The sequence below is a fragment of the Leucopleurus acutus genome (genome assembly GCF_964270905.1).
Source record: "Leucopleurus acutus genome assembly, chromosome: 14".
In the NCBI taxonomy this organism is placed as follows: Eukaryota; Metazoa; Chordata; class Mammalia; order Artiodactyla; family Delphinidae; genus Leucopleurus; species Leucopleurus acutus.
In genome coordinates, this window is record NC_139156.1 from 34,030,526 (window position 1) to 34,052,449 (window position 21,924).

Here is a 21,924-nt window from a genome sequence, read left to right on the forward strand (position 1 = left end):
CAACCGCTACGCCACCAGGGAAGCCCTCTTGCTTTGCATTTTTGAAGACAATCTGTTTTTGAAGATTTTATTGAAGTATTGCAAAAAGAAAGGTATACAAATTATAAGCTCAATTTTCAAAAACTGAACACACCCATGTAAAACAAGCTCCCTGCATTCTCTTTCAGTCACTGCAGACCCCAGAGTACTCGCTAACCTGACTTCTAATACTATAGATTAGTTTGGTCTGGTTTCAATAGGGCTTGAAAGAGCGTGGACGCATATAGTATATACTCTTTTGGGTCTGGCTTCTTTCATCACGTTTGTGAGATTCATTCATATTGTCCAGTGTAATTTTTGTATGTCCATTTTCATCACTGTATAGTATTCCATTGTGTGACTATTCCCCAGTTTACTTTTCCTGTGCATTTTACTCTTGATGGCATTTGAACTGTTTCCAGTTTGGGACTATTAATAATTATGCTGCTATGAACATTCTAGTGCATGTATTTTTGTGGATGTGTGTTCACATTTCTGAGTATAAAGGTGGAATTGCTGGGTCATAACATATGCATGTGTGCAGCTTTAGTAAATACTACTAAATAGTTTTCCATGGCCTATTTGTCTGCCCTCATGCCATTAACATATTATCTCAATTACTATAGCTTAATAGTAACTTTTAATATTTGGTGGTGGGAATTTACTGGCAGTCCAGTGGTTAGGACTCTGTGCTCTCACTGACGAGGGCACGGGTTCAATCCCTGGTCAGGGAACTAAGATCCCACAAGCCTCGTGGTGTGGCAAAAAAGAAAGAAGAAAAAAGAAAAAAATTTGGTAGCGTAAGTGTTTCTGATTCTGCTTCAAGATTGGCTTGGGTCTTCCTGGCCCTTTGCATTTTCATTCAAATTTTATAACAGCTTGTCATAGCTTGACAATTCTAAGTCCCTTTTAATCCATAGGCTTCTCCTTCCTCTTTTTTATTTTGCAATTTATTTGTCAAAGTAATAGAGTCATTTGTTGTGTAATGTTCCAAACATTCTAAACTTTGCTGATTGTATCCTTATGGTGTAAGTTAACACATTTGTCCCCTGTATTTCCTATAAATGGTAGTTACATCTAGAGGCTTAATAAGATTCAGCAAACATGCACTTGACAAGCATTGCCTAAGCATTGTGCTTGCTGCCAGATGATATACAAAAATGATAAAGACATCATTCCTAATCTACTGCTTCTTACCCATATGGAAGGTTAAGAGTCAAATAAATGCCTTTAGAGAGTGGCGGCTCAGATCAGAGTGTTACTTCCAATGGGGTATGTGAGGAATGGAATTGAAGGAAAGTTTTGTAAAGGCAATGCCTTTTCAATAGGGCTTGAAAGAGCACTGACAAGTTAGTATTGTTGTAAGCATCAATTAGCTGTGACAGCTGTGTGAATTGGAGTTGGTGGATGGCAGGTGTAGAGGCTAGAAAGGTGGGGTGAGTAACGGCCCCCCAAAAGATATGTCTACGTCCTAAACCCAGTAGCCTGTAAGTGTTACATTATTTGGAAAAAGTGTCTTTGCAGATGTAATTAAGTTAAGGATGAGATGAGATCATCCTGGATTACCTGATTGTGCCCTAAATCCAATGACAAATGTCCTAATAAGAGACAAAAGAAGAAAGACACAGAAGAGAAGGCAATGTAAAGACGGAGGCAGACATTGGAGTGATATGGCCTCAAGCCACGGAAGCTGAAAGAGGCAAAGAACAGATTCTCCCCTAAGACCTTCTGCAGGGAGTGCAGCCCTGCCAACATCTTGATTTGGACTTCTGGCAGCCAGGATGTGAGAGAATAAATTTCTGTTGTTTTAAGCCACTAAATTTGTGGTAATTTGTTATGGCAACCACAGGAAACTAATACAGATGGGCTGGAACTAGAAAGTAACATTGTGAAATTTTACCTTACACTGCACTAGGAGTGCTTCCTTCTCTCTGCTATCTCAGTTTTCGTCCATCCAACGTTTGCCTTTAGCAGAAATTGGTAAAAAAAGATGCCCGAGTACCTCTTTGATGAAGTAACCACTTGATTAAGGAATCCTTCTCCTGAATTCCCATTTGAAGCTATAATAGGATTCTGAGCACTGTCTTCGGCTGTAGTCTCCGGTATGCCACATCAAGAACCTAAAAGCACTTAAGCTAGAGAGTTGCTGACCCTAATTTCGCTTTTCTTTAAAGACTCCTGTAAAATAACGTAACGGAAAGTCAGATTCATAACAACTATTAAATTATTTTCGGGTGCAAAACAGCAGAAAGCCATCGGGAGGAAAAAAGTCTTGTCTTACGAATAGTGACTGAAGTACACTAACAATAGTAGTAGTACTACATATAAATGTTTTTAAAAAATATATAGTAGTAGTACAGAGCGGTAGTTTCTATTCTAGATTTGTAAACCCCCGAAAGCCTTGTTTTGTTGTGGCCTGTCCCATCTCCACCTTGCTCTTTGAAGGGCTGCTAGTTTCCCAGGATGGAAACTCCTCCCAGGGTCCCGGCCTCCATCTGGGGGGGCCCTCGAGTCTAACTTCTTCCCGGTCCCCTACCCCGCGGTCCACGTCCCCACCGCGCTCTAGAGGGAGCCCGCGGGCCGCGCGCCCGCCGCCGACTGGTTTTGTGCGAGGTCGCCTAGTTCGCCGACCTTGTTCCAACACCTGCACTGCCGGGGCCGACAGCCAATGAGGGCGCCTCCGCAAACGTGATCCCTTGTGTCCTCACGGTATTCGTGAGCCCCCTGACCCCTGCTAACACAGAGCCAGATACACATCGCCACCCTCACGCGTGCGCCTGGCGTGAGCCGGCCGGGCCCCTCCCCGCCCCGGGAAGCCTGATGGCTGGGTTCCCACAGCTCCCTGGCCAGACTCCGTCCCGCCCGCTAGCTCCGGCCCTGGCTGCCCTCCGTCCCCGCCCTGTCGGGCTCCAGGCAAAACCCGGGGAGGCGGCCGCTCGGAGGCTCCCGGGAGCCGGCGCGGCGCGGCGGACTGAGCATGCGCAGTGAGCAAGGCCGGCTCCGGCGCAAGAAGGAAGCGTTCGCTGTGGTCCCGGCGGCTGCGCTGGGGTATGCGGTACCGGCTAACGTGGCTGCTGCACTCCGCGCTGTCCAGCACCTTCCGCTCGGTCCTCGGCGCCCGCCTGCCCCCTCCGGAGCGCCTCTGTGGGTGAGCCGAGCGGAGCGCCTGGGCCCTCGGGGCCCTTGGGTCACGGTGGTTTGGAGCTCGGGTTGCAAAGTGGTGATTCAGCACTTAACGCCGCCGCCCCTCACGCCGCCTGTCCCGCCGGCCTGGGGCCCGGACGGCCGCACTGAGGCCGCACGGGGCCCGGAAGGGCTGCTCGCGGGGCGGGAGCTAGGGCCCTTGCCCGGAGAGGAGGGTGTCCCTCGGGTGGTGAGGGCGGGCGGAGGCTGTGACCCGGGGTCAGCGGGCGTGTGTCACAAGTGCGGGGGGCGCGGGGCGCGAGCGCGAACAGTCACCCCGGCCCGCTGCCGGGAGCCGCGCAGGGCCGCGCCACTCTGGGGAGAGTCTTCCTGTGAGTGACTGGGAAGCCGAGGCGGACTGTCCCTTGCTATGGGGTAAAGGATCCGAGTCCAGGGAGACCGCTTCTCACCCTCCTCTCAGCTCCGCTTTTTCTTCTGCGGACTGAGTTTCCACTCCTCTGTGGAAATGCCAGCCTTGGGAAGTGTAAAAGTTTGCCTGCCTCCGCCTTAGCGAGTAGCCGAGTATTGGCTTTACTGTGGGAGGGAATTTGGGAGCCGAAAGATACCCTGGGATCCTTCACCGCAGCTCCCTTGTTTTACACCTGAGACAACCGAGGCCCAGGAGAGATTGTGGCAGAAACCAGGATTGGGACGCAGGTTTTTGCCATCCGGTGGCGTGCTCTCTCCACTTGGCTGCTCTGTGTGTACTAGAAATTTTCAGCGTTGTAGCGAGCGCTGAATACCCTTTACTGTGAATAAAGAGGAATTGGCAAAGATGGGCAGTATTGTCTTGCCCTACTTAGGTACATTATTTGAACTCTTCGTCTGGTTTAACAACTATCTGGGACCTAATAAGTGCAGGGTACAGTGATGACCCTCTGTGTAATATGGTCTGCCTTCATAATTGCTGGAGCGGTTTGAGATGCCACGAGAGCATAGCCAACTGAGAGGGTCAGAAGCTGCGCAGGATGTGTTTTAGGAGCATGGTGCGGGACAAAGATAGAGGAGGGGGTCTGGGCTGACCTTTGAAGGGAAGGCAGAAGGTGGGTGTAATCCTACCTAGGTGTGCAGGTTAGCCTGTCTGTGTTGGGAGGACGGTGAGCAGATTAGTCGGAGCCTTAGAGAATTTCCTTGGGGGAATTAGGAAGAAACAAGTCCTGTGTTATAAAAGTAAGATAATACTAGCTTGACCTTTGGATTTTAGTTGGGCTTTTTCTGGTTAATAATTGGTAGGGAGCCATTAGGAGTTTTTGAGGTGGGAAGTGATCTAATGAAACTGGTTGTTTAGGAAACTAGTTTGGTAGCTGTGTGCAGGATTGTAAGAGACTGGAGAGGCCTGAGGCAGAGAAACTGGTTGGGCCTTAGTCTTTACTGCCTGAACTAGGATAGTAGTAATGGTACTAAAGGAGGCCTAATGCAAATGAAGAATCTGTGGAACTTCTTTTCCCTCTTCTGTTTCCTCCTACACCCCAGAATCCACTACAACATGCAAAACGATCCCTGAGTTTAGAAAGGGAAGCGGAGGTGCTGAGCATAGGCGGGGTACCTCCCTGGGCCTCCTTCATGTCAGAACACTTTTTAAAATTGTTGCTAATAGGCTGTGTTTTGCTCCACCTTATCTCCAGCGTACAGAATTTGCGATTTTAAAGAAAGCATCAATTTTAAGTTTTATACAACTAAAAGGTTTATATGTTCAACTTACAGTTCACTTTTCTCTATGGTTTTCTGCCACTGTTCTTCACTTTCATTGATGAAGTCCAGGGCATGGGTTGAACAACCAGAGCTTCAAAATATGGTGGTTCTCAGAGAGGGAAATTCGAGACTCAAAGCGTAATAAATGGAATCAACCATTTAGAAAGCTCTACACTAAAAATTAGTGGCTGAGGCTAGTAAGGAAAATGCAGGTCCAATCAAAGGGATCAGGGTGTAGTTTTAGGAAGGAACATACTAACACCGGCAGTTACCATATATTCCGATCTTAAGGAAGGTACTCAGTCCTACTCTACATAGTAGGACGAATGCGTTAACTGAGATGGTTACATAGCTATTTACTGGAAGAGCTGGGATTTAACCTGTGTCTGTCTGGTGCCAGAGCCTGAGCTCTTAACTGTTATTTTATACTGCCTTTGCCAGTGTTTGGGCATTCGTTTCCTGTTCTAACCTCTTGAGAAAGGAGTGGTCTTACAGCATTTGTATAAGATCAGTTCATTTAAAAAGCAGCCTCATTGTTCTCTGTTCAGCCATATTGGATAAACGGGAGCTCTGCAGAATCATCTGAACCTAGGGGAACCTGGAGGTAATAGCCCAGTTCCTGGCAACCACTTGAAACACCTGAGCATCAGTCATCTCACTTTGCAGGTAGCTCTACTTTGCATTTCTCTGTTCTACAGGCTTAAGAAACAGTGGTTTGCTAGGTGGGGCTACCTATTAAGATTCAGGCTTTTAAACCACTTTTAACCAGAACAATGTCTTTTAACAAGTTAAAAGGACCGGATGCCCTTGAATATCTTTAGCATTAGCCATAAACATAAAAAGTTACATTCTGCCTATCTGCCTTAAAGGTTAGAGTTGGGCACGGTCTCATTAGGGAGTAATGTGGGGAGCAGAAGTTCAGTATATGTTTCCTTGAGAATGGGTTTCCTTTCCGTTTTCCTGTTGGTATTTTAGATCTCCTAAACAGGTACCAGAGGCTCAGCCTACCTTTCAGCCAGGGTGAGAAGGCTGAACTCTCTCTTTCCATACGGTTAGATCCTCTAAGGTATGTTGGGTTCTGAAGGCTCGGGTAGGGTCTTCCTAACTGGCTTGTCTTCAGTCTGCCCTCACTCTTCTGTCTGTTCATTCAGCCTTACTTGAATGTCTGTTCTGTAGTGATCACTCACTGTGCTCATTGCTGTGGGGGATGCAAAGACAGTCAGTTATAAATTCTGTCCTCAAGGAGTGTTCGGTCATGTAGTGACTCGTCCATTCCTTCACCTCTGACCTTTCACTGAACATCTCCATTTTTGTGTTCTGTTCCTTCTCTCAATTTATTTTGAAAAGCAACTCAGTATTATTTTCACAGTACTCTTTTTCTAAAAATTAGTAGATCATGTTTTCCTCTTTTCTTTTTTTAAAAAAATATTTATTTATTTATTTATTTGGCTGCGCCAGGTCTTCATTGAGGCATGCAGGACCTTTAGTTGCGGCACACGTGTGGGATCTAGTTCCCTGACCAGGAATGGAACCCAGGACCCCTGCATTGGGACTGTGGAGTCTTAGCCACTGGACCACCAGGGAAGTCCCCACAGTACTCTTCTTTTAAAATGGTACTGGGCCTCCCTGGTGGCACAGTGGTTAAGAATCCGCCTGCTAAAAAAAAAAAAAAAAAAGAATCCGCCTGCTAATGCAGTGGACACGGGTTCGAGCCCTGGTCCGGGAAGATCCCACATGCCACGGAGCAACTAAGCCCATGCGCCACAACTACTGAGCCTGCACTCTAGAGCCCATGAGCCACAACTACTGAGCCCGCGTGCCACAACTAATGAAGCCCGCGTGCCTAGAGCCCGTGCTCCGTGACAAGAGAAGCCACCACAATGAGAAGCCCGCACACCACAATGAAGAGTAGCCCCCACTCACTGCAATTAGAGAAAGCCCACGCACAGCAATGAAGACCCAATGCAGCCATAAATAAATAAGTACATAAATTTAAAAATAAATAAATAAAATAAAATGGTACTTATAAAATTCTTATAGAGTTAAAAGATATAAAAGCTTTTATTCTTCCCAAAGAACTGTATACTTTCTCTTTGCCCATTAAAAGTATGTAACTAAAAAAAAAAGAAAGAAAGAAAAAAGTAGGACTCACAGGCCGTTCCCTAAGGGGAAGATATCACACTGCTTGACATATTTATCCCATGAATGAATTAATGGTCTTCCTTCAACACTGGTTTTCTCTGTTTAATTTCCTAGTTTTGCATATGTTGGTGTTATCGTTTTCTCAGTTTAGCTTGAAAATTGGAGTAATCTATGAATCTCTCTTTTCCCTTCACTGCCTGTTCCCAAGACCAAACTCTCTTCAATCTTTCTTCTTAAAGTTTCTTGGAGTAAACTTGATTATCCATCAGGATCCTAGTTCAGGCCATAATAAATCTTCCCTGACATCTCACATCTTCAAGTTTCATAACTGATTTTTCCAGCCTCCTATTTTCCTATTAGTTGATGCTTATCACTGCTGTTGTCTTGTTTAGACACCATCAGTGGTTATGCACTATTTCAAGATCAAGTCCAAACTTCTCGACCCAGCATTTAAGCATCTCATAAGCTGGTCTTAGCCCAACTTTTCAACCTAACTTCATTCTTCTCTGGTCAGACTCACTAATTTACTGATTCTTGTACATGACCTGTTGATTCCCATTCTAGAATGCCTTTCCCTCTTTTCTTTGTATGACTCAACCTGTCCTTTTTAGACCTTATACAGGCCACACAGTTATCTTTCCTTTTTCTGAACTTAATGATTTTAAGATATTTTGAAATACCCATTTTACATTTAACCATATACTGCCTCATAATTTTTTACTCTTTTAATTGTTTAATATTATACATGCCAGAGTGTATAGGACAAAGAAGAATAACAAAATGAACACCTGTGTACCCACCATCTAGTTTAGGAAATTTCTGGTAACTTTGAAGCCCTTTGTGCTCACCTCCCCTGAAGAGATGATGTTATCCTGAATTTGGATATTAATTCCCTTGATTTTTCTTTATTGCTTTATCAATCTTAATGTATTCCTAAACAGTACATTGTTTAGTTTTGTCTGTTGTTGACCTTTATGGAAAATTTTTTTCTCTGAGTTACTATTTTTCATTTAACAGTGTTTTTGAGATTCATTCACATAGATGTATGTGTTCACTGTTGAAAGACAATCTTATGTGAAAATGTCACTAATTATTTTTTTATTCTGTTGTTGATGGAGATTTGAGTTTTTTTTTTTTCCTATCACAAATAATCCATGTGGTAGGCTTGTCCCAGTACCCAATCTTCTCTACCTACACTCACCAGGGTTCTTATCCAATCACATATATGTGTTTCGTCCAATTTGTAGCCACTTACCACATGTGCTTATTTAACTGTAAATTAACTAAAATTAACAATTCAGTTCCTCAGTCACCCTGTCCACATTTCAAGTCATATGTGGCTTGTGGCTGCCAAATGGGGCAGTGCAGATATAGAATATATCCATCATCACAGAAGTTTTATGAAACTGGCTTGATCTGTATTCGGGCAATTCCCAAATGTGTACTGGTAGCCAGAACCTCTCCCCGAATTTCAGATTTAAGTAATAAACTTCTACTCAACATTTTCCTTTGTATGTCTGATATGCATCCTTTTTTTTGTGCATTTTTTGGGTCTTCGTTGCTGGGCACGAGCTTTCTTTAGCGACAAGTGGGGGCTCCCCTTCATCGCGGAGCACAGGCTCTAGGTGTGCAAGCTTCAATAGCTGTGGCACACGGGCTTTAGTAGTGTGGCACATGGGCTTAGTTGCTCTGCGGCATGTGGGATCTTCCCGGACCAGGGTTTGAACCCATGTCCCCTTCATTGGCAGGCAGATTCTCAACCACTTCGCCACCAGGGAAGCCTCTGATATACATCTTAAACTGATCATGTCCAAAACCTGTCACCAAATCTTCTACCTCAAAACCTGCCCCTGCCACCGTCTTCTCCCTTATCTCAGGTAGCGACACCTCTGCTCTTCCACTTGTTTGGGCTAACAACTTGGAATCATCCTTAACTCCTTTATTGTTCTCATAGCCCTCATCCAGTCAGCATATACATCCAGATTCAGACTCTTCTCACTGCCACCACCCTGGTTCTAATCACCCTTTTACCCAGATTACTATAATAGCCTCTTAACCAGTTTCCTCGCTTCTGCACCTGCCACTCTACATATAACCTGCTCTTGTCACCACTGGCAACATGATCTTTTTGAAATCCAAGTCATACATCTTTGTAGGGAATATAGAAAACCTTGCAGTTGATCCCCATTTTGTTCAGACTTAAAGTCCTTATAGCGGTTAAGAGGGCCCTGTGGCGTCTGGCCTTGCATTACCTCTCTGATTTTGTTTCCAAAATGCTCTCACCTCATCCAGTTGCACTGGTCTTGCTTGATTCGCTCTTGCTCAGATTATTTGCACTGTTGTCCCTCTGCTCAGAATGCTCTTCCAGCAGTGAGATCAGGGAGGGCTTCACAGAGAATGTGGTAGGCAAATGCTTTTGAAGGGAATATAAAATTTGGGTCAACAGAGAAGGGGAAGAGAAAGAATATTTTAGATAGAAGGAATGGTATTAGCAAAGGCTTAGATGTGTATATTGTTCAATTCACAGTATAATCAAGGCACAGTGAGATTTTATCGTACAGGAAATAGCCTCAGATACCTTTTGAGTAGTAGTGACACGTAAGCTGTGATTGTGGACAATTAATCTGGCTATTTTTGGAAGCACAGTTGAAATGCAGTCAGAGATCGACAGAGGATAAAGTAGTAGTGCAAATAACAAGGAAAGGAGAATGTCTGCAGAAGATATGTGTGAAAGAAGATTCAGCAGCTTTGACTGGGTATGGGGGGAGATGGAGGAATCAAAGAGGCCTAAGGACTTGGGCCTGCGTGACTTTGAAATTAGCTAGGAGGGACCAGCAGGGTAGAGAAGGCTGTTGTGGAGACATTCAGCTGCAGGCAGTGGGAAGAAGTCCAGGCAGGTGAGATGTCGGTGCTACCTGTTGGGTGGCTGGTGTTCTAAAGGCATACCAAGAGAACAGGTTGGTCAGGTGCAGCGGCAGAGCACAGCAGTGCAGTCAGGTTGGCACTTCAAGAGCTGCCTGTATTGGGAAGTTGGATAACTCGAGGCCCCTCAGGACAGTGGACCAGACTGAGCAGTCCTTAAACATCCAGAAAGAGAACCAAAATGATGATCCAGTTTGTGGATTGGTAGCTCAGGGAAGAGTTCAATTAAAAAATCATGATGGGACTTCCCGGTGGCGCAGTGGTTAAGAATCTGCCTGCCAATGCAGGGGACACGGGTTTGAACCCTGGTCTGGGAAGATCCCACATGCCGCAGAGCAGCTAAGCCCATGTGCCACAACTACTGAGCCTGTACTCTAGGTTCCGCAGGCCACAAGTATTGAGCCCACGTGCCACAACTACTGAAGCCCACATGCCTAGAGCCCGTGCTCTGCAACAAGAGAAGCCACCGCAATGAGAAGCCTGCGCACTGAAATGAAGAGTAGCCCCCGCTTGCCATGACTAGAGAAAGCACTCGCGCAGCTTTCGAAGACCCAACGTAGCCAAAAATAAATAAAATAAAATAAATTTATTTTTTAAAAAAATCTTCATGATCCTTTGCCCAGTGTTACAGGCTACTTTATTTTAGGACATGTAGAGTTATATGTGGGGACAGGAGCTCTGAAGGAGCAAGGGTCCCTGTAATGGTATGCCTGGCACCTAGCACAGTGTCTGGCACATAGTAGGAGTCCATTATTTGTTGGATGAATTTGACGGGGACACAGGCTCCTGGAAGTAGGAAGCCCTAACCATAAATATAATTCAGTTTTTGCTTACAGTTTGCCATTTCCATTCTCCTAATGTCAGTGTAGCCAGTAATTAGTATTTGTGTGTGTGTCTCTTATAAAGAAATTAGAGGTGGTAGTGTATTTCCAAGATTTCTTGCAGGTCTGAGTTATTCGTAGGAACTACGTTGGTTTGAAAAGGGATAGGACATAAGGGACAGGACAGTGGGGTGGAAAAGGGCTCTACATATTGTACAAAGACTCAGTTCAACTGGATTCTGGTCTTGGTCTGCCATGAGCTTGGCCGTGTGGTTGTGGGTGCTGGACCAGATCATCTTTCAAGTTCCTCCCAACTCCATGAATCTGAGACCTTATATTTTTAAAAGCTCTAATCTCTGTTAGAACCTCAGAAGGGATTTTGCCTTGCTCTCTAGCTGTACTTTGGCTCTGAGAATAGGCAGTTTCTCATAATCAGTTGGAGTCATGATGCTAGTATAATGGAGTTGCTGGCAGTAGAGATTGTATAATTGTCTTATGAAGTGATATATAATAAAGAATATTCCTTTGACAGCTCATGTGATACATATCAATGTTTGTAATCGGTGCTCTTTAATAGTTTTAATTTTTTAAATAGCTGTATAGTTGCCTTTGTAGTATAGCAACGAAGTCTCACTCAAGATCAGTTTATAAGGAAGATAATACTGCTTATCATGGAGCTTTTTGTCACAAAGGATCCAAGTTCACTTTCAATAACTGGATAAAAAATATCCAACAATTCAGTGACTAGCATAATGGGCCCTGCAACTCATTTGTTTTTGTTTTTGTTTTCTTCTGTCTATTAAATACAAAAAAAATGGCTTGTGGGGCAAACCTAATGTGTAATTGACTTTCTTAAGGAATGAGATTCTGAATTCAGTATTTGCACTGGTGATTTTTTTTCTGAAGAACACATGACCTACTGCATATATGCTAAGAATCAAACATTCTGCCTTTTTTTTTTTTTGTGGTACACGGGCCTCTCACTGTGTGGCCTCTCCCGTTGTGGAGCAAAGGCTCTGGACGCGCAGGCTCAGCGGCCACGGCTCACAGGCCCAGCTCCTCCGCGGCATGTGGGATCTTCCTGGACCGGGACACGAACCCGTGTGCCCTGCATCGGCAGGCGGACTCTCAACCACTGCGCCACCAGGGAAGCCCAACATTCTGCCTTTTAAGGGAAAACTTAAATGAATCTATTTAATACATGGCTGATTTTAAAAATTAATTTTTATATTTACCAAAGTAATACAGGCAGAGTTTTAAGAGTTAAATAGTACTAAAAGGTTTACAGCAAAAACAGCAGTTCCCTGCTCCCAGAGGCAACCACATTCAACTTTTTTTGTGGGGAGGGGGCTGCACTGTGCTGTATGCAGGAATCTTAGTTCCCCAACCAGGGATGGAACCTGCGTCCCCTTCAGTGGAAGGGCAGAGTCTTAACCACTGGACCGCCAGGGAAGTCCCCACATTCAACTTTTTAAGCTATTTATTTTGAAATTTATTTTAATATTTCCAAATAATATGCTAATACTGTTATTCCTTGATTTCTTAATTTTAGGAATTATCTGTTGATTTGTTTTTACGGTAATAAAGATTTAATTCTCTTCCCTTATCCTTCCTTCTTGCTCCATCTTACCAACTAGTTATATCACAGATTTTGGATATAGCAGTCTTCTGTATTTATATTATTATGCCTTTGCAAATATTATTCACTGCCAGGCTAAGTAGTGTAATCTGATGACATTCTTTTTCTTGTTCATATTTTTGTTTTTGCCTTTTGTCATTTTCTGTTTACTTATTTCTGCTTCTTCCCAGCTGCTTCCATAGCCACTTAGTACCATTTCTCACATGACCAAACTTATTAAATGATCTATTGATTCCATATTTTTTCCTTGGAGACTTTCCCTCCAGACACTTTCCCCTGAGCTGCAGTCTGAACTAGTTTTGCTCCAGGCCTGCTGTAAAGTGGTTGCCTGGAATTTCCCTTTGTTTCTCTCCTATAATGAATTTCCTGAATCTCATATTTTGTTCTATCTTGGTTTGCTTCTTCATTCAAAAGATATATGGTATATTTGAAACATGTATTCCAGTAACTTCTTGAGAAAGAGAGCACATGGGAGATAACCTTTTAAAGATCTTCTAATGATTTCCTAAACAGAAAAGTGTAGATTTGGGTTTTCGTATGAATCTACATATTTGTAAAATAAATCTACAAAATTGAGAAAGATGATCTGAATGGCTTCCACTCTTCCATCCAGCTCTAGAGTTGCAGGATTCTAAATACTTGAGAATTAAATGATTTTACAGATCATTTTAGCAAATGGTTAAAGCAACAAATTTTTGAAGAGACCCTTTGCAGAACTTTGACAAAAAAATGGACACATAACTTTTCTTTTTCTCCCCTTTCTTTTGATTGTTCTTTGCGTATTTCCATTTTATTTTTTTTCTTGCAGTTTTATTGAGATCTAATTGGCATACAGCATGGTGTAAGTCTTAGGTGTACAACATAATGATTTGACTTACATACATCCTGAAATGATTACTACGGTACGTTCGCTGAACATCCATCATCTATATAGATACAAAATTAAAGAAATAGAAAAAAATATTTTTCCTCGTGATGTGAACTCTTGGATTTACTCTCTTAACAACTTTCATATATAGCACAGAACAGTGTTAATTATATTTATCATGTTGTACATTACATTCCCGGTACTTATTTATCTCATAACTGGAAGTTTGTACCTTTTGACTGCCTTCATCCAATTCTCCCTTCCCCTATCCCTCCACCTCTGGTAACCACAAATCTGACCTCTTTTCCTGGGAGTTTTTTTTTTTTAAATATTTTATTTATTTATTTGGCTTCGCTGGGTCTTTAGTTGCAGTATGAAGGGTCTTTGTTGCCGCATGCGGGATCTTTAGTTGCAGTATGTGGAATCTTTGGTTGTGGCATGCGGGATCTAGTTCCCTAACCAGGGATTGAACCTGGGCCCCCTGTGTTGGGAGTGAGGAGTCTTAACCACTGGACCACCAGGGAAGTCCCTGTTTGTTCTTGAAGTATAATTGACCTGTAACACTATGTTAGTTCCTGTTACACAATATAGCAATTTGATATTTCTCTACATTTCAAAATGATCACCACGATAAGTTTAGTTACCATCTGTCATCATACAAAGATATTACATAATTATTGAATATATTCCCCACACTGTACATTTTATACCCATCACTCATTTATTTTGTAACTGGGAGTTTGTACTTCTTAATCTCCCTCACCTATTTCTCTCCTCCCCTAGCCCCCTCCCCTCTGGCAACCACCTGTTTGTTCTCTGTATCTGTTTGTTTGTTTGTTCATTTGTTCTGTTTTTTAGATTCCACATACAAGTGAAATCATACAGTATTTGTCTCTCTGACTTATTTCACTTAATATAATACCCTCTAGGTCCATCCATGTTGTTGCAAATGACAAGATTCCATTCTTTTTTATGGTTAAGTAATATTCCATTGTTTTATATATATATACACACACACATAAACATACACACATACACACATGTATCTCTCACATCTTTATTCATCTATTGATGTGCACTTGGATTATTTTATAACTTGGCTATTGTAAATCATGCTACAATGAAATGATATATCCGATAAGGGGTTAATATCCAAAATATACAAAGAACTCATACAACTCAACATCAAAATAAACAACCCAATCAAAAAATGGGCAGAGAGGGACTTCCCTGGCAGTCCAGTGGTTAAGACTTCGCCATCCAGTGCAAGGGGTGGGGGTTCAATCCCTGGTTGGGGAGCTAAGATCCCACATGCCTCGGGGCCAAAAAACCAAAACATGAAAGAGAAGCAGTATTGTAACAAATTCAATAAAGAGTTTTAAAATGGTCCACATCAAAAAAAAAATCTAAAAGAAAAAAAATGGGCAGAGAATCTAATAGATATTTTTTCCAAAGAAGACATAAAGATGGCCAACAGGCACATGAAAAGATGCTCATCACTAATCGTCAGGGAAATAAATCAAAACCACAATGAGATCTCACCTCACATCTGTCAGGATGGCTATTATCAAAAAGACAACAAAGAAGAAGTGTTAGGATGTGGAGAAAAGAGGACCCTTGTGCACTATTGGTGGGGCTGTAAATTGGTGCAGCCACTGTGGAAAACAGTATGAAGGTTCCTCAAAATATTGAAAATAGAACTACCATATGATCCAGCAATTCCACTTCTGGGTATGTATCTGAAGAAAATGAAAACATTAATTCAAAAAGATATATGGAGTCCTATGATCATTGCAGCATTATTTACAATAGCCAAGATGTGGAAGTAACCTAAGTGCCCATCAGTAGATGAGTGGATAAAGATGATGTGGTGTACACACACACACACACACACACACACACACACACACACACACACACACACACACACATACACACAAAATGTAGTATTACTCAGCCATAAAAAAGAATGAAATCCTTTGTTTTTAATTGAACTTAAAAGATTTGTTTTTATGGAGCAAGTGCATTTGAGATTTTGCTTTTCAAACAAGAAGAAATGAAAACAAACATTAGCTTTCTTTTTTCCTCTTTATTTGGTTGGTGAAAGTTTTCCCACCTTCCTTTCTTCCCTAGGGCTACTCGGTGGTTTTTGTGTGCTCTGCTGATGGCTAATACATTATTACCCTTATGTTTCCTTCTAAGAGTTTTATTGTTTTAGCTCTTACATTTAGGCCTTTGATCTGTTTTGAGTTAATTTTTGTATATGGTGTAAGGTAGGAGTCCAGCTTCATCTTTTTGCATGTGGATGTCTGATTGTCCCAGCACCATTTGTTGGAAAGACTATTCTTTCCCCCATTGAATTGTTTTGGTATCCTTGTCAGAAATCAGTTGATTGTAAGGGTGAGGGTTTCAATCTATTCTATTAATATGTAAGTCTGTCCTTATCCAGACCACACTACTTTGATTACTATAGCTTTATTGTAAGTTTTGAAGTCAGGAAGTGTGAGTCCTCCATCTTCATTCTTTTTTTTTTTTTTCTTAAATGTTTTATTTTATTTTATTTTTTCTAGTATTACTGAGATATAATTGACATATTATTAAGCACTGTATAAGTTTAAGGTGTACAGCCTAATGATTTCACTTACATACATCGTGAAATGATTATCACAATAAGTTTAGTGAACATCATCTCATATAGAAAAATTTAAAAAACAGAATTAAAAAAGAGAAAACACTTTTTCCTTGTGATGAGAACTCTTAGGATTTACTTTTTTAACAATTTTCATATATAACATAGTGTTAATTTTTCAAGATTGTTTTGACTATCCTGGGTCCCTTGCATTTCCTTACAAATTTTAGGATGAGCTTGTCAATATCTGCAAAGAAGCAACCAGATGGGATTTTGATCTCTGTGGGGAGTATTGCTATCTTAAAGATATTAAATCTTCTAATCCATGAATATGGAGTTCTTTCCATTTATTTAGATCTGCTTTAATTACTTACAACAACGTTTTGCAGTTTTCACTGTATACGTTTTCTACTTCCTTGTTAAATTTATTTCTGTTTCATTTTTTGATGCTATTGTAAATGGACTTGTTTTCTTATTGCAATTTTAGTTTGTTCATTGCTATTATAGAGAAGTACAGTTGATTTTTTGTTTTCTATATACAAGATTATGTCTTCTGTGAAAAGAGCTAGTTTTACTTCTTCTTTTCCAATTTGGATTCCTTTTATTTCATTTTCTTGCCTAATTGGCCTGGCTAGAACCTTCAAGTACAGTGTTGAATAGAAATGGCAAGAGTGGACATCCTTGTCTTGTTCTTGATCTTAGGGTGAAAACAGTCTTTCACCTTTAATTATGTTGCCAGCTGTGGCTCTTTCATAGATACCCTTTATCAGGTTGAGGAAGTTCCCTTCTGTTCCTAATTTTTTGACTTCATTATGAATAGGTATGAAGAAATGTATTTTGGGTTTCCCTGGTGGCACAGGTTAAGAATTCGCCTGCCAATGTAGGGGACATGGGTTCGAGCCCTGGTCCGGGAAGATCCCACATGCCGCAGAGCAACTAAGCCCGTGTGCCACAACTATTGAGCCTGTGCTCTAGAGTCCACACGCCACAGCTACTGAAGCCTGCGCATCTAGAGCACGTGCGCTGCAACAAGAGAAGCCACTGCAATAAGCCTGCGCGCCACAAGGAAGAGTAGCCTCCGCTCACCGCAACTAGAGAGAAAGCCCGCGCACAGCAATGAAGACCCAATGCAGCTAAAAATAAATTAATTAATTAAAAAAAAAGAGATGTATTTTAAAAACAGCTTCATACTTGGCATTGAAAATATTGCAAATATATTAAACAGAGTTTTTTCTTTAACCATTTGACAGTAAGCTGCCAATTTGATGCCCTGTCACTCCGTAATTCTTTAGTGTGATTTCCTGTAAACAAGGACATTCTCCTATATAACCGCAATATGATCGTTAAAATCAGAAAATTAACATTGATTCATTACTGCCATTTAAATCTCAGGTCCCATTCAAATGTCACCAGTTGTCCAGTTTTATCCTTTACTGAAGGATACCTAATGAAAGGATTCATTTCAGAATTAGCGTCATCTTTAGTTGTCGTGTCTCTTTAGTCTCTTCAGAAGGGAAATTCCACAGCCAAAGCATTTCATGACCTTGACTCTTTTAGAATTTACAGACCGGTTACTTTTAGAATGTCCCTAATTTGGTTTTTTCTGATTATTCCTCATGATCAAATGCAGGTTACCCAGCTTTGGCAGAAATATCACAAAATTGATGCAGTGTATGTTTTCATTGCATCCTATCAGTTGACACTCAGTTTTGTCCTTTATTGGCTATATTTACTTTGATCACTTTAAGATAGTTCCTCCCAGGCTTCTCCACGGTAAAATTACTCTTTTCCCTTTGTTCTAAATATCTTCAGGGGAGATGCTTTAAAACTATGTAACTGTAATGTTCCTCATCAAACTTTCAACTTATTCATTTTATTTATTTATATCAGTATAGACTTGTGTTGTCCTGTTTTATTTAAAGAGCTTTACTCTGTTACTATCGTGATTTAATCTGATGCTCAGATTGTCCCACACATGGGCAGTGGGGACCCTTTCAAGCTGGCTCCTGTATCCATTTAACATCCATCTTTCTTTTGGTATTTTTTTATTTTTTGGCACAATGAGATATACCAGGCTCATCATCTCATTTCCCTGTCCCAGTCCTGGAATCAACCATTTCTCCAAGGAACACTGGTTCCTTTTAGTGGAGAATAAAATTTAGAAACCAAGTTCTAGGTGCTAAATGTACTCATCTGCTGTTTGGGGAGGAAGAGGAGGAAGATGGCTACTGCCTGGCCCTCTTATTAGACGGAGCCAGAGATACATGTATATACATAAATAGGTATTTGATATAGATACAGATACGTAGATATAGACAGATATTCTGTACACAGACCCACGTTAACATCTGTATTTATTTCCTGTCTGTCTATTTGTGTATATTGAAATCCATGAGCCATACAGATAACCTCCAATTCCAATCAAAGACTACAAAGTTCATTTTAGCTTTTTTCCTTTCCGTGTTTGTAATTCTTTGCCCTGATAGTGAGGACCCTGGTTCTTATTATTCTTAATAAATACACTTATTTAATCCATCCTGCTAGACGTAACCAACATCTCATCATTGCTGCCGCCCCCTTCCCTTTGAGGTGCTTCCTGGGCACTGTCACCCTGTGTTGGGCTGCCCCAGGAGTCATTGCCCTTTTTATTCTGTGAGAGCTTTGACACCCTGCTTGAGGCTGTTTTCTCAAAAGTATGCATGCCTCCTTAACCCTGCTTGGGCCTCAACTACCATGCTGGGCCACCAAGAGCAATTCTGCTCTCCTCACCCCACTCAGGAATGGGGATATTTTGAAATTTGCATTAGCCTTTATTTTAAATACCCTAAAGTTTATAAATAGAGCTGAGTACAAGGCCTAACTTTGTATGTTGTCTATAAAATTCAGGGAATAGAAAGTGATGGAAAAGGATTTGGGTAACCATGTCCTCAAAAACAACACTATCTTGTCTTTTTTCCTAGGGGTTTTCTGGTTGGTGGCTGTAAAACAGGTGCTGTTTGAATAGGAAGTCGTAGGTGCAGAGTGGGTTGTTGGACTTAAATTTGTAACCATTTATGTTGGAAAAGTATATAAGCACATTTTCTAGAAGGAGGTACATTAAAAATGTGTTTATCTTTAGGTGGTGGAATCTAGGTAATTTGTATTCCTCATACTTAAAAAAAACTATATACAACTAGCATAGATAACTTTGTTTCTTTTATTATATGAGTAATTATAAAATAAAAGAAATAAAAATAAAACAAGTGCTTTAAATGCCCAGTACTGAGAACTTTTGCTTGATGGTCCTGGGATGCGGGAGAAGAAAAACGAAAAATGTATGTACCCATATCCTTAGGAAAGCGTTTGATAAACACTTACTTAGTTTAATTTAGTTTTGTTTTTTTCTACCTTTGGCCTTCTAGTAGCATAGAATCCTGGCTCTTCGCATCTTCTATAATGTAGTGTAGACATCCCAATGCATTAACTTTTTTTTTTTTTGGTGGGGACAGAGGGTCTGGATACAGATGTATTTTTAATTTTTAAAAAGCTTTTTATTTTGAACTAATTTTAGACTTACAGAAAAGTTGCAGAAATAATACACTTCCCCTGTACTTAATCATTGTATAATTATCAAGAACAAGAAATTAATATCTTTACCTTTGTAGTTGATAAATATCTTGGAGGAGATACTTTGGGACTGTGCAAATCCTTTTTGACCTTACTTTTTAGCATCCACCAGTAGATCTCTGCAACAGTTAGTACTGCACTTAAAGATGATTATTTCCCTCTTTATTTATTAATTGAAATTCTGTGAGGGAGAAATGTTTTTCTCCCTCATTTGTTTACTTATTTCTTTCAGTATGGATTCACAGATACTTATTTTACTCGACAGGTTAAAATTCATTGCTATCATTATTTATGTGTTGAACAAATTGTTCTAGCTTTGGCCATTAGGAATGCCTTTGGGTTGGCTCCTGTGTACTTTCAATAAGCCCCCATCTTTTTTAGAGAACTACTTTACTTCTGGCACTATAAGGTGTTCCAGACTCATTTCGTATTTTCTTTGCCCTATCCCTGAAATCAACTACTTGATTCTTTTTATTGGAAAGTGATGTTTAGGGATCACAGTCTGGACACTAGATGTACTTACGGTCACTGAGGTGTCATTGCGTTTAGTGGATAGTCTAGCTACCCCCACACATAAACATATTTATGTTTCTAAATCTGGATAGATATACTCCAAATCATGAGTTTGTATTGATATCTCTGATTCCAATTTAGTATTACAAACCTTATTTTAGTCTTTTCTTTTTCCCTATTTATAGTTTCTTCCTCTAACGACGAGTACACTGGATTTCATTATCTACAATTTATTTACTTATTTGATCAGTTCTGGTATACATATAAAGTGCTTTCATAATTGCTAGCCCCCACCTCTGTAAGAAACACTTTTGATAACTATATCATAACATTTATGTACAGTAATTTCTGTCTTTATTGTATCCAGTCAAAATACTATTTTCCAGTTAAAGTTAGTTCATTTCTGTCTTTTCTTTAGAAGTTACCTTTTTTTTTTTTTTTTGCAGTACACGGGCCTCTCACTGTTGTGGCCCGTTGCGGAGCACAGGCTCCAGATGCGCAGGCTCAGGGGCCATGGCTCACAGGCCCAGCCGCTCCGCGGCATGTGGGATCCTCCCGGACCAGGGCACGAACCCGTGTCCCCTGCATTGGCAGGCAGACTCTCAACCACTGCACCACCAGGGAAGCCCACTGTCTTTTTTTAAAATTACTTTATTTATTTTTGGATGCATTGGGTCTTCATTGCTGCATGCGGGCATTCTCTAGGTGCAGTGAGTGTGGGCTACTCTTCATTGTGGTGTGCGGGCTTCTTGTGGTGGCTTCTCTTGTTGCGGAGCACAGGCTCTAGGCGCACGGGCCTCAGTAGTTGCATCACGCAGACTCAGTAGTTATGACTCACGAGCTCTAGAGCTCAGGCTCAGTAGTTGTAGCACACAGGCTTAGTTGCTCCGTGGCATGTGGGATCTTCCTGGACTAGGGCTCAAATCCGTGTCCCCTGCGTTGGCAGTCGGATTCTTAACCACTGAGCCACCAGGGAAGTCTCAAGTTAGTTCATTTCTTTCCCACCCTCTTCAGTATGATTATGTTAATTTCTAATACAGTTCGTTTCTTTTGTTAGTATTTTTATTTTATTTTGCACACTAACATCCTGACTGATTTTAATGGTTTTTTATTGTTTTTAATTGTGAAATATACATAAAGTTTACCATTTTAACCATTTTTAAGTGTACAGTTCAGTGGCACTAACTGTATCACATCAGTGTAATTACATTGTTGCGCAGCCATCGCCACCATCCATCTCCAGAACTTTTTCATTTTCCCAAACTGAAACTCTGTATCCGGCAAACAGTAACTTCCCATTCCACCTTCCCCTCAGCCCCTGGCAACTACCCTTCTACTTTCTGTCTCTGAATTTGACTACTCTAGATATCACATATAAGTGGAATCAAACAGTCTTTGTGCTTTTGTGACTAGTTTACTTCACTTAACATAAGGTCTTCAAGATTCATCCATGTTGGGATTCTGTATTAACTTTTAAACTGTACTGTCGGAGTCTTGGGAATGCTTGACAGTATCACTGCCACTGAGGGGCCCTGAGATGGTGAGGTGGGGACTCTGACTTCCTCTGCTCCTCTTGAACCAGAGTAGTTTAGTTTTATGATTTATAGTTCTATAAGATTTCAGTAGAGGAAAGCATATATTCTTTTTAAAAAAATAGTTTGGGAATCACATTGTGAATAGTATTCAAGCCTCTACTTTAATACTAGGTGGTCAGGTGCTTCTGACACGACCTAGTCAGTGACGACTATTCTAACTGTTCATCAGTTACCTAAGCATCAGTAGCTCTCCTTCCACCTTCCACCATTAAACTTAGTTTTGCCTGCTGAGGCAACACAAAGTGAGTTTGCTCTTTTACCTAATAGTCTTGGATATTTGAACGTTGCTTTTATGG

General features: G+C 41.2%; 1 protein-coding gene across 4 annotated transcripts in view; it reads left to right on the forward strand.

Moving 5' to 3' along the window:
* The first annotated feature begins 3,016 nt into the window (after positions 1-3,016).
* The window catches only part of IDE (insulin degrading enzyme), a 112,851-nt gene continuing 93,943 nt past the window's right edge, over positions 3,017-21,924 (forward strand). For 2 of the 4 annotated variants that reach the window (XM_082855031.1, XM_082855028.1), the window contains exon 1: positions 3,017-3,166. In XM_082855031.1, the coding sequence (XP_082711157.1) occupies positions 3,069-3,166 (98 nt within the window). In that variant the 5' untranslated portion in view covers positions 3,017-3,068. The remainder of the gene's footprint in view (positions 3,167-21,924) is intronic. The other 2 variants (XM_082855030.1, XM_082855029.1) reach the window with 2 other exon arrangements.